Genomic DNA, 14,137 nt, shown 5'->3' on the forward strand with positions numbered 1-14,137 from the left:
ATGACAAAGGGAATCATAGTAGCACCGCTATGACTTTTGTAAAGATTGCTTTGTTTCTTCACACAGTGCGATATGACAAATTATCACATTATTTGCATGTTGCGTCAATAGTAATACTTTTTTTTTGTTAGTGCGAGAGCAAATTCACAAAGGACCCTTGCAAAAAAGGTAATGGGTAAAGTGAGAATACTAAGCTAGCGTAGTTCTATTATATCTTCAGAGGGGTTAAAGATGAGAGTCCATGAAAGAACAACAATTCTTGTCACTAAATACACAAATTGTTTCCATTTTCACATAAATGATGATTACAGGGGAAGATTAATAAAAACTTGTTTTGTGGTTTCTTATTAAATACAATGTTATGACCTCACAAAACTTTTACAACAGTAAATTCATTTCTAAGAAATATTGATAGGAGCATATTTATGTCTTTTCTAAAATAATAAACTTGCTCGGTAGCTCACCTGGTACAGCATTACATGTGTGACATGGAGCAGCTATTAGTACAATGAAACATAAGTCACACACTCAAAAAAGCTCAAAGGAAAGTTAAAATGATTGCTTCAGCAATAATATCTTTTTTTAACATGATCACTTATGATCATGTGTAGGTGGTATTTTCAGACAAGATACAGCACCACTCACTGGATATTTGGTTTACAAATCGCTGCAATAAAACATCATCAGATTCTTGTGTTCATCTGTTTTGGATGAAACAAAGTTTAATCAGATCGTTGACTTTTTAACGATAGGATAACTTTTACAGCACAGAGGTCAGTGGCAATATTGGTTTTCGTCTGATAAAAATGTTTAAAGTCTTTGGAATAGCATGTCGCATTAAAAATCCCTTTTGATTTTAAGAGATGGGTACGGTTAGGGTCGAGATGGAACAAAAATGTTTCATTCAGGAACACATCATGTTCAACAAAAGCACAGTGGAGTCCAACGATAATGCCGTGGTACGTCTCCGAAACGATTTCTACTTAAATGTTTTCCTCTTATTAAATTTTACACACCTTTGAAGCGCAGAAAGCATGTTGTGAATTTCTCTGCAGAAAGCTGTGCTTAATATTTGATGCTTCAACATGCTCTTTACTGTAGGTCTTTTTGCCCAGTAAGCACAGCACTGTCATAAAACCGTACTACCCTACGGTCTCGTATACTTCAACCATTTTATGGATGTGAGAACTGTGGTAGTAACTCATTTCCTGCCATTTCAGCCTTCTTTTCACCATCAGCAGCTGTGCTGTTGTGCAATCGATGCCCCTTCATCCGCACTGCGATTATTTTTGTTCGCCATCAAACTGCGCTTACAAGTGAAATCCAGTATCTCCAGCAGACTCTTGTAAATGCTAGTCTAATCTTCCTGTTTGATTCACGCCATGTTGTTATTGTTGCTCAAATAAAGCATGCGTTGGATAATGCAAGCGACATCCAACTTCATCTATTTAATTCGGTGGAAGAGGCCGCGTAATGGTTCGAACCGACTACTCATAATGCAGTCTTATTGATTATAATGACATCATTTACAAAGCTCTTAGCTAGAGCGAATTAAGTGGCGTGACGTCCTATTTGAAAGGCTCACTGACTAAAGCATCTTTACTCGGCAGGCTTTTGATGTTCGTTTCGGAGTGCAAAGTACGTCTGAAGATGGCCCAGAGGCCAGGGCGGTGTAATTCAAGCATTGAGGCCCAGCAGAACAGAAAGCTGCCCCTGCTGTTTGTACCAATTGCCCTCGCAATTGGCTCTGTGTTCAGCCGGGTCTCCCGGGAGATGGGAAGATACAATGGGTTGCTGTGGCGACAGAAAAATCTCAGCCTACCTGCGAATCGGGGCTCGCCGGTAGTTCGCCTGCTCGTTTAATTAGGTGACTCCTGAGTAGATTAGGGCCTGTGTTAGCGTGGGTGGCCTGCTGCGTTCGTGCCCCAGGAGCGCTGCAGTCATCGGCCGGGCTTGAAGGGCAGGCCACAGGGGAAAGTCTGTCAGGAACTGAAATAAGAGCAAACGGGCTGAAAGAGAACTCTGACTCAACTTACGTCTTTTGTCAGAAGGATATAAGGCTACAGAAATCTATATTAGAGAGCTGCTTTGGTGCTGTGATGTAAAAAGAGGCTAAAGAATTAAACACCTTTCCGATGTTAAAAGCCTTTCTGCTGTTCAAGTAAGTCATTCACTGGTTATGTTTTTTATTATTCATTTATTTGTGATTAATGTTATTTATAGTTATTGCGGTCTGAAATACTAGTAATAATAATAATGTTTATTATTTTGTCTAGGGTTGCATAATAATTTGTTAATTACAAATCGTTGGTGGGTTTGGTTGATTTTTGCATTATAAATTAATTAGTAATAATTCAATTTGTACTACTATTATTGTTAGGATTATTCAGTATTCAGTATTCAGTAATCAGTATTTTGTTAGTATTGTTATTGTTAGTGTTTTCAAAAGATTAATCATGATATGTGTGTGTACTGTGTATATTTATTATGTATATGTAAAGACACACACATACAGCATATATTTTGAAAATATTTACATGTGTATTTATATTTATAGAAATTGTATCATATATTTACACTTACATAATATGTTAACTCAATACATTGAGAATGTAAGTGTAACATGTTTTCTTAAATATGCATGCATGTTTTCATAAGTGCATAATAAAGGAACACAGTGCACACACACATATGTAAACAAAAACCTTGTTTTTTATTGATAGAACTACAATAACAATACTAAAAACACAAATTATTATTATTATTATTATTATTAATATTATTATTATTATAATAATAATAATAATAATAATAATAATAATATTTCTATCTGTCTGTCTATCATATATGATACAGAGATATAGATATAGGTACAGGTATAGGTATATAAGTACATATATAGATATAAAGATATAGCTTTACAGTAATTGTACTACTGCTACTTATACTACTACTACTACTACTACTGTAAGGATAATAAATGAATCATTGAAAACCAGTATTAAATTTGTTTATATTTATATATTTAAACTTTATATTTATATTATTTAGTTTATATTATAGTAATATAATAATAATAATAATAAGAAGAAGAAATGTAATTTAGTATTTAATTAATATTAAGTTATAGTACTTAAAATTAATGTCAGTAAAATGCAATTAAAAATAAATATTACTAAATATTTATTAGAAAATAACAACAACAACAAATAATAATAATAATAATAATAATAATAATAATAATAATAATAATAATAATAATAATAATAATAATAATATCAGAGAATCTTAATTAATGGACTCTTTGACAAAAAACAAAACAAGAAACACCCAAAATACCTTAGTAACCAGCAAGCGGTAGCCTAATAAACTCCTGAACAATTGTGGTGACCAAACAAAATAATTTTAATGTTTTAAAAAGAAAGTTCTGTTAGTGCCACTAGTGGCCCAAAAACAAATGATTGTTTCACCTTCAGAATTCCTATAGCGCTTCTGGAAGTCACAGAAATGAAAATAAATGACTCAAGGTAGAAATAATTAAAAACAGGCCACCATAGCCTGTAAGACAAATGCAGCCCTCCATGTGCGTGGGAATGCAAAACCTGCTCATGCTCCTCTGTGACTTTCAACACTTTTAAAGGACTTTAATAAGTAGTCTTCTGTCAGAGAAGAAATGATTAATGAGAAATTAAACTCACCGTAGGTTAAAAAGTAAAATGTCTCTAAAAAATACTTTCCATTTTACGAACGTTTTAAAATGCAACTTCATCAAACTTTTTTTGTGCAAACCGTTCAGGGAAAATGATTTGACCCGTGATTGTATCAGATTAATTGTCCCAGATTACAAATAAAGCTCTGCATTTAACTCAGACTTAATTAAAAGGAATTCAGGCTCATTAGAGTAATGAGTGAAACAAGCCTGGAAGAGTGCAGCCAGCACCGAGAATCAAAGAGAAACACTCCAAAACTGATATTTTAGATTATGGACACAAACAGTTCTACAATCTTGGCCTTTAGGCAAGTTTAAAAAACAAATCCTTATTGCTTTTCGCTCCTCGGTCGTGCCGAAGTCTCTTAATAGCCTCCATTGTTATGCGGCGTGTTCTCAGCAGGAGATCACAGATTGAACGCTGGTTGATTCACAAATTTCCACTTCAGAGACTTTCATGCTTTACCATGAAATCAATGAAGTGTTCTTTTAGAACAGAATATACAGTATCTAAACATTTAATATAGCTAAACACCCTCTTACTGTCTTTTCATACATTGAAGTTGACCAAACAATCATTTGACCTCATTTAAATCGTATGCAAAGACTTTCTACGTAGAAGTTATGAAAAGTACTCGGGAATCAGTGACGCTGTGTCTTTTTGTTGAACACGGAGTCACTTTTCGTTGCAGTTAAACAGTGTTGCGGCCTGTTTTACAAATTAGTAAATAAAAAAAAGCTTAATTTGACTTTGTCAATTTTGAAAATGTCATTTGCTTTTGTTTAGCATTATCTTTAAGTTCTGCTGCTCATTTTAGATGGACTATTATATAATGTCTTTTAAGACGTGTCAGATTGAAGTGATGAATGATGAGTTTGGAACACAAGGCTTCCATCTTTATGATTTAACAGTCGGGAGGCTTGATTGGCATTTTAATGAATCGTATGGTAATTTCACTAATTGTTTCTTAATTCTCTTCCACTCAGTCAGCTGTACCTCGTCTTTACAGTAATTACATGTGTTTGTATCAGAAATATAAGGCAACGTTTCTCTTTAACGTTGAATGATGCTCCCTGTCAGCTTGTCAGCTCCTTACATATGATCATTTAAGAAAAGACTAAGACGCATTGTTCTCAGGATAAACCACATTTAAGTCACACAACTGGGCAAACTTTGTGAACTCGTGCGAGTACTTTTGTACTTGAAATGTTCGCTTGTGGATATTTATATCTTGCCACAGAATTGTATGTAAAACTGCTGCTATTGTTCTCATTCTTATGCAGTCTCATATCTTACAAGGGTTTGCTCGAAAAGAAAAGATTAGCACAATTTTAGTGGGAACAAATCGAGTGGCGTGTGTGTGTGTGTGTGTGTGTGTGTGTAGCTATATATTTTTTTCCCAGCAGGCTGTTTCATTCTCATATGCTGTGAACGCTGTACTTCTTCAGAGTACTGTAATATCATTGCTTGTATAACTTAAATTTGATTTTGTGTAATTTGGGTCAATCTCACAAAAACTTTCAACAACAAAGCTTTGGTTAAAAAATGTCATTCTACTGTAAAGAAAAATTTGCATATTTAAAAATATATATTATTTATGTTTGGAAGTATTAATACATATTCTTTTTTTCAGATTTGAATGATTTATGCAATAGAGTAGTTTGCATACTACAAATAATGAATAGACATGAACAGTTTTTTTTACAGAAAATACGTTTTAAAAACCCTTCTTATAATTTTTTCTCGCCAAGAAAATAGCCAAACAAGCTGACATGGCATTGAACACACACAAACAAAACAACAACAGCAAAATATGTTTTTATTTGCATTAATAAATGATTCATTAACGTTTTTTGGTAAAATGAACAAAAAAGTAATGTTTTGAAGTAATGATATATGATGGAAACTTTTATAGCGATGCCTTGAATGTATGTCGGTTTAAATTTTTTTATATCAAGAATTCTATCAAGAATTACAATGAACTGACAACTGTCCTCAAATAAGCTTTAATTTCTTAATGCAAAACGTAATTGCTTATTTTGGCTTCAATAAAGTTTTGTGAGATTCACTCAATGACTGATTTTCTTCACTGTTGATGAACCGTTTCAATCACCGTTTATCACCAGTGAAACTTTCTGAATGTTCAGTTTGGTGTTTTGTTAAAGTTAGTCTGTCAGTCTGTCTTTGGAAAGTGCAAAAAATCCTTTTTGGAATCACAAAGCAAAAAAAAAAAATTGTCAATCTCTCTGTCAGCCGGGCAGATCTAAAGAGCAAAGACAGACGAATCGAGACAGGCAGCTTTTATCTGTGCATTCATGGCATTTATTTGTTCTCTCTGCATGTTTGTGCTGTTCATTTATTAATTTGGGTTATGTGGTGTTATCCGGAGGTGTGTTTTAAGTTTTCCCCCGTGTGTTGTTTGTGTCTGTGGTCTACAGGTCCTCCTCTTCATTGCTCATCTGCCTCCTCTTCCCCTGTCGACTCCCCTTACCCTCCCCCTTCCCATGCAGCCAATCAGAGCCAGGGAAGGTTGCTAGGTAACAGTGGGGCTCAGGCCGGCCCGGACTCTGAGTCAGAAGATGAGTTTGGCCCCAATTCATTCTTAGTTAAAACCGGCTCAGGGAACATCGGTGCTCCAGCCACTGCAACTCCTAACGGTGAGTCCCTCTCAATATCGCTGCCTGCTAGAGGGGTCTCGACATGGCCTGTTGGACCCACTCAGGAGCTTGTGGAGTTAGCCACAGGCCGAACATTCATTTCTTCTGGATATTTTGGGTAGCAGCGGAGGTCAGATGTTGGCGGGAACTTTTTTAACTAAGGCCTGCTGAGAAAGGAAGTTTCTGGCAGGGGTTCAGGAAGTGAGGGGTGTCAGAGATGCTGAAGATTTATTGCAATCTGTTGATCTTTGAGTTCTGTTTATCATTTACAGCTCTTAATATTATTTTTTTAGTAATGATTTTGTTAGGGTGACTTTATTCTACCGTTCACTCATTCTAAAGGACATTTAGGTCACACTTTATTTTATTAAAGCATTAACTATGACTTTTGCCTCAGAAGTAAAGTCCTAATTTGCCACAGGGATGTAGAATGCAGAATATGTACTTCATAAATACCAATAAACAGTCAATATGTTATTAACAGATGTGCTAATAAGCAATTAGTTAATAGTGAGAATTGGTCCTAAAGTGTTACTGGAATTTGAATAATTTCATTTAACATATCCTATATAAATAAATGTTGTCAGCTAAACAGAAAAGAGGATATTGGAAGAATGTGGTCAACCAAATACTTGATGGTAGCCATAGACTTGCATACTACAGAAAACAATGGCTACGGTTTGGTTGCCAGCATTATATATTATTTTGCTCTCAACTGAAGAAAAAAATCAACATGAGTGATGATGACAATTGATGACAGGATTTATGTAAATTTTTGGATTTATTTAAACATGACATACTATCAGATACAAAATAACCAATAAGTAGGGGTATAGATATTTGCTCTGACAAATTTATTAAATTATGGATTACAAAAGGAAATTAGTTACAATGAAGCTTTGATGAAAATGGTTCAATTGATGAAAATAAATAAATATTATATATATATATATATATATATATATATATATATATATATATATATATATATATATATATATATATATATATATATATATATATATATATATTTTATTATTGTATTATTTTAGCATAATGTGTATTGTTGCATTGAATTTTCATAATGAACAAAAATGTACTAAATTTACAGCGCATGACATTTTTATCTTGGGAATACCCCATATATTTAATTTTAACTTTTATTCTTCCAATTGTTCTTTGCATTCTGGATTCCCAGGCCTTGTATTTCACATGGTTTGCGCTCCCTGTTTGAATGTAGACTACCCCTCGATGCAGCTGTCATGACTAATTTCACCCTGTGCCGTGACTTATGAAGTAGTTCACGATATACGTCACTGTTTGGATGACCTGGATTATGGTTTCAATACCTTATCTGTGTGAGATTGAGTTGTTGCTGTCCACAGGGCTGTATTTCTTGCAGCACTTTGATTGGGACTATTTAAGATCATTGTAGAGTTGCCTTCATTAACTTTGTGTAGTGTTAGAAAGGTCAAGAAGTTTTAATGAAAGATTAAATCAATTGAAAGCCTTTAAATGATAAAAAGCTTAATGGCCTGCCCTGCTGAGGGACAAGTGACCAGCACAGCAGGAACTTTAACCACAATGAATCAATTTTACAAGTTACTATGTCCTTACTAATGAGCTGCTGATGAAAAGCGCATGGATTGATGAGATGATTGCATTGTGCTGCTATTGTCGTCCAGTAAGTTCAAATATGAAGTTGTTTGCTAGGTATTGATGTTTTTTTTTTTTTTCCTGTTACTTGTTCCAAGACTTTACAAAGCACAGCTGCTAACAGTAAAGTTAAAATACAACAAAATGTAGATGCTCTAGTGTTTATGAACTGATTGTCTTGAACTGATGTCTGTGCTGGAAGATGTTTGTACGGCACCAGCTAACCAAATTAGAAATTAGATTTGTTAACACGCTTTTCAGATAAGAAAGCGTCATGTCATTTTGATAATTGGAGGAGAGCAGAGAGCATGCCGATGTTGAGCAGTCGATATGAAGCCTGTCATCGCTAGCAGCTCTTGGCTTCTCCCTCAAGGCTTCTTTACAGAGTAGAACAAAAAAATGTTGTAAATAATTGATCAGCCTTTACAAGTTAACCACCCAAGGCTGGAATTACATCAAGCTCAAGAGGATTGCGCCTTGCCTGCTTCCACATGGCCCTCCTTAAAGCAATGAATTACCCTCCTGTGGCAAGAACTTTCCCTTCTCCACGCAGCAGCCTGCTACCGTCCCGGTCACCTATCGGTGGCACCCCAGTGCTAAAATGGGATTTATCTTTCCAACAAATGGCTGTGATTTGCATTGGTATATAGGTTACCCTCGGGCTGCCAGTGAGGGGTAGCACACTCACCAAAGGAATCGGTCTCTTGCCTCCGAGCTATGCAAGGCACCATAAGGCTCTATTTGACTGAGACAAAGTAGCATACCACAGTGCCGTGAAAAAGGAAGTTTATGCGCTGGAGTTAAGCTTAGCATCCCTGGTAGTAAAGTAGCAGGATTCCTGCCAGAGGCTATGCTGTGTTGCGGCGAAGTTTGATCCTGCTTTCTTTACTTCGCATTTTACGAGTCAGTAACTTTTCATCGGAAGTCAGGTGGCTACTGCCAGTCATTTTGACATTAAAAGACAAAAATCTCGATGACTTGATGTTCATGTAGCAGCAAAGTGTGGTTGTCTGTTGAGCTTTGACAGTTCTGTTCACACTGTTTGGTTAATTCAGAGTGACTCCAGTTTGGTTGATATTGACATTTAGTTGCCTGCCCTACCAACTTATTCTCTCAGTTTGTAATTTTATTGCTGTTATCATTATCTTCTCTCAGGTTGTGTAAATCAGCAGAAAATATTTATATTGAATTCAGGTCCCTTGTCTTTTTGCACATAAATGCCAATTTGAGAGTCACCTGCTAGTAAATACGCTTGTCAATCCAAACAGTTGCTGTGTCAAAGTAGCCATTGTGATTGTAGGTAAACAAGTGGTAAATTATGGAAATTAGCTTGTTCTTTTGAAGAGCACCCTCATTGTCATTTCTCATTGTTTGGCAACTGTATTTGCTGAGCCTTTAAACAGAACAAGGACACAATTATAATAAGAAAAGAGAAACGTGGCTGTTTATTCACTTAAATCACCTAATGAGTCTATTTTAACAATTTTCTCTGCTTTTTCAAAATTGGGATAGGCTTTTTTTAACCTGAGAATAAACAGCCAGCTGCTTTCATTTACCAAGTATTAGCATATTACTAATACGGATATGGCAGATAGCTCAAGGCTTAATAAGAGCGATGTAGTAATGACAGACTCTTGGATAGGTGGTCACGTCCTTTGTTACAGTCCCTGCTTTTTAATGAAGAGGTGGCTACACATTCATGCTGAGTGGCATAAATTGCAGTCCAAAGCACACTGTGGATTAATTAGCACAGTTAGTGCCAAATATTTCACATTTTCCAAACCATTTTTTCCACCCTTCCCTCATGTAAACAAGGCAGATGTCTTGAAAGATATGTGTCATGTAGGTTTGAGCCTGCAATATTATGTTTGTAGAGATTACAGTGACATGCGTTAATACCTCCTGACGCCATTTCTTCGCCTTGTCTGGATATTAAGGGAGCATATTAAAGCATTTTTAACTGTGTTGTGACAGGGCCCTGTTTTTGCAGCCCGACTCAGTGTTACAGATTTGTCAAATTCTGGAGAGAGAAAGGGCATGGACAGGGTAAGCTTCTCGTGTAAAATGATAAGGGAGTCTAGAGGCCCAGATTCATGTTGCCGGTGTCGATATGATTTTGTGTGTCTTCAGAAACACGGGTAATTCTGTAGTTCCAGAAATGTGATCCAGTGCTGAGACTAAAGCTGAAAAGGCTTAGCTCAGGGTTTCGAGCTGTGGATTCAAACACAGAGCATGTTTTCAGAGGAATTTGGTATGCTTTTCCGGCAATTGAGGAGGAATTACATATGAGAACATGGGAAGGCTAAACTTGACATCTGTGGAGAGCTGAAGTGTCAAATCAAGAATAGAGAGGTGGTTAACATTTGAAATATAATGTCCCAAATATTCAGACACAACATGGAGCAGAATCTGGCACCAATGATGGCGTTATATGCACAAATTTCACCGCCTGGAAATTTCTGCACTTCCTAAAATTCATCTCTACTTACAGCTATCAACTGGAGATGAAGTTATTAGACTGAGGCAATTTCACTTTTCCCAGAGTGATTCTACATTATCAACAACAAATGCATTTGTAGCATTCTATCGACCAAAGGGCTCTCCGCTGTATTGTACTTTTCCATTCATCTATCTTTGTTGAAGAAATTCCCTCAACTATAGTTCACGAACCAGATGTCTTTTTGTATTTAAAGAGGCTGAGATTAAGCAAGTTGGAAAACATAGAAAAGAAAGAGTGAAGGATCTCTACGCCCGCTAGGTCCCGTTAGCTTGATGGGACAGACTCGTTGAAGCTTGAGGTCTTTTTTTATTGAGCATGTGTTGCTCCATGGCCTCTGGCTTTCTCTCAGGGTCCTGTTCCTGGAGAGATGGCCATTGGGCCACGGGCTCCCTGCTGAGCCCCTGTTCTTCACCACAGAGCCCCCCTTGTCTTAGCATCTTTTTACGCCGACCAGCATGGGGTTCGGGCAACAGTGAGTCACCAATGGTGTATAGATCCCCTCTTTAGGGGCTTGCACAACATGCCTTTGCAGTTGACCAGGCAGGAATGAACGGGTGGAAATTAAGCGGCAGGGTCATTTTGTAGCTCTGCATTTAGATCGGTTGGGTTTCATCAGAACTTATTTAATCATCCCCTCCCATTGCTGGTCTGAGGAAAGTGAATGAGGTTTTATGGGGTCGCACCGGAACATATATCCACCAGAGAGACCCCAAAAGATCACAGCAGACAGGGAAAAAGAGATTTAATAAGCAACACATGGCGTAGCTGCAGAGGGCACCAAGGACGAGTTTTTTCCTACTCGCCATTCTCGCGAGTTTCACCTGCGATTATTTTTAATGAGAACATTTGAGTTATTTATATATTGTGACCAGCTAGGCAACATGATGCGACCACTGTCCATATTTCTAATTGCAACCAGCCAGCTGTTTTCCTAATGCATTGTCACCTTTTGTAAATGTACACTGTATGCCCATGAATCAAATCTTTATTTAGATAATCCATTGTGAGGTTACCATGGCGATAACAAAGTGCCAGACAGAGCCATCTGCACGCTTCAACGTCAAATATGACTTCAGGACCCAAGGGGACCCAAAAATTACACCGTATTTTTAAATGAAAAACAGCACATTTGCTTTTGATTTTGCTCTCGAATGCAGCGAGAGATTTTTTTGTGTGTATTTATTCCTTCAGTATATCTGTGAAGGTGTCAACGAGGCCGTCAGTTACTCACACTTGATGAGTTTGAGAGCATGACTGATTCTGAGTGCCCTAAGCTATATCTGCTAGCCTTTATATGAAACCTGTGTAGACAGCTTGTATTCCCGCATGTATCTGTCTTTCCTAATGGTTAGGAACAACACCTTAACTGATGATTGAATGGAGGAAAATGTGTGAAAACCACAGACACACAACCTTCCATTAACACTCAGGGTGGCTGTCGGCTCTTCACGCTATTTAGAAAGCTGTATTTACCACCTATATCCAGACATTCATGATCAGAAAAGCTAGCAGGATAGATGAATGTTCAGCAATTTTTGGCCACTCTTCTTATTTTTAGCTACTGGAGTTGAAGCAGTGGACGTAGCTTAATGATCTGTCTGTCTTGCGGAGGGATTTTGATTAATTCTGCAGCCCGTCTCACACATTGCACATTTGATCGGGTGTCTTAGGCACGTCATATGAGTTCTCACTCTCAGGTGTGACTGTCAGGAGTGAGACACTGGGTTTTGTTACTATAAATGAAAACAGACTTTGCACAGCCTATAAACTTTCTAGTTTATAGGTATAGCTTCCTAAGTTTTAATCTCATGAAAACGTAATAAATACAAATCGAACATAATGAATTTTTTTTAACTAGTCTATTTATCCATTTATTAGGGATGCACCGAATGTTTGGCAACTGAAAGGCTGAATAAATTATGACGTGATATGATTAAATATAGGCGCGCGCTAATGTAGCTAACATGTTGACTGTAAAGGCATTTAAAAGTGTCAAAGAAAGACGCTACAATCTTTACAAGCACCAACATTGAGAGACTGTTTAGCACTGCATTTCATATATCCGATGAGAAGAGGAACGGTGGATGTTTGCGGGTTGATGACTGAATTCAAGAAATATACTCAAACGATTAGTCAATAAACTGCATACCTTTGTTTTCTAAAACACGTACAAATTGCATGTAGTCTATTCAAACATAGCAGCACAAGCCCCGTGCATCTGCTTCTTAACCGAGGTTCAAAGTCCAAATCGCCACTAAAAGAGTGTTACTTTTATTCATTGTGCTACATGGATACAGAGGTTTTATTTTGTAATTATTAAACTCTAAAGATACGTTTGCATTACCCCATTTCTTATCAAATATTCATAAACAAATCAATTCTGCTCCAGGGTTTGATGTTTTAGTGTCACTCGTTGGTTAACTAACACTGCTGACTGGAGCAACCCAATTTTCCTTGGAGATTGACTTCAGACAACTTTAATGGGCTTTTGACGCCTGTAAATATTGATCTTGAGAGAAATTGAGCTTGAGCTTTTGAAATATTTCTGGACTGTGATCAGTTGCTAAACGGAGTCAAACTCATCAAGAATATTCTCACAGATCAAATTAGCTTTTTAACACGTTTTAGTAAAGTTCTTGCACCTCTTTTGAGTACATCCCTCCCTCATTTAAAACATGCTGCTAATCTACATAAATATGCCATGGGATTTCCACAGAGAACTGCTCGTCTCCCTTTTGTAATTGCTATTTTATTCATTTGCTGTCTTGTAATCATAAAGCAATTTTACAACCAGCAAAGTGTCATCTAGAATAATTAGGTGCCTATTATATTCTTAATCTCAAGAGAAGGTGCATCTCACAAAAAAAAATCATGTCCAGATTTTTTTTTCTTAAGGATATTTTTCTAAAAGAAAAAAATATATATTTGTTTAAAGAACATTAATCCTTTTGCATATTTTAGTGTATGTTTTTTCTCTGAAAATTAACCACCTCCAGAAAAAAGCTTTAGTCTATGTGAAATATACATATATACATAACTCTTTGTTTTCTTATTAATGAATATTTCTGGGTGATTCTCTTTAGTCATACAGAATACGAGGCTTCATTTTCTGTATGTGTAAAATATGATTAGTAAAACAATGCTTCTTTTTTTGGAGACCATTTGGGACCTAAAAACTTTTCCTGATTTGTCTGTTCTTTAATGGCAAAACAAACTTCTTTGCTGGCGAACAGAATTGTGCAAACTAGATCGATCAAAGACCTTCCACTCGTACAGGTCCTTCTGGACTGCTCTGAATTGTTTTTGCTGAATCATTGCTTCTTCTCTTATTATGCTCATTGTCTCAAGGACTCGAATGAGCCTTACCTTCTGTGCTTTTCAATGGAAATAAAGCTCCAACCCTTCAACGCTGCATCAGCACTTCTGTTTACTGGCTGCTGTTTAGGGAGTAAAAAGCCTGCGTTAAGACAAACTTGTCCTGAAAACACAAAACAAGAGTTTAGATGTTTAGTGAAGTGTTTGGGGTAATGCATTGCCCAATTTTTTCACAAGTCTATTACTATTTGTAGCATTACGAACATGTATAGTGGGGTTTTTATGCTGTTCTTTTTACC

At 36.5% G+C, this 14,137-nt stretch overlaps 1 protein-coding gene across 1 annotated transcript in view; it reads left to right on the top strand.

Annotated features, from left to right (window-relative positions):
• Positions 1-14,137, top strand: part of tenm4 (teneurin transmembrane protein 4) — a 193,892-nt gene that overhangs the window by 69,376 nt on the left and 110,379 nt on the right. The window contains 1 exon segment of the mRNA XM_043259601.1: positions 6,149-6,367. Coding sequence (XP_043115536.1) covers positions 6,149-6,367 — 219 coding nt within the window.

Source organism: Puntigrus tetrazona, chromosome 15, assembly GCF_018831695.1.
Source record: "Puntigrus tetrazona isolate hp1 chromosome 15, ASM1883169v1, whole genome shotgun sequence".
NCBI classification, from domain to species: Eukaryota; Metazoa; Chordata; class Actinopteri; order Cypriniformes; family Cyprinidae; genus Puntigrus; species Puntigrus tetrazona.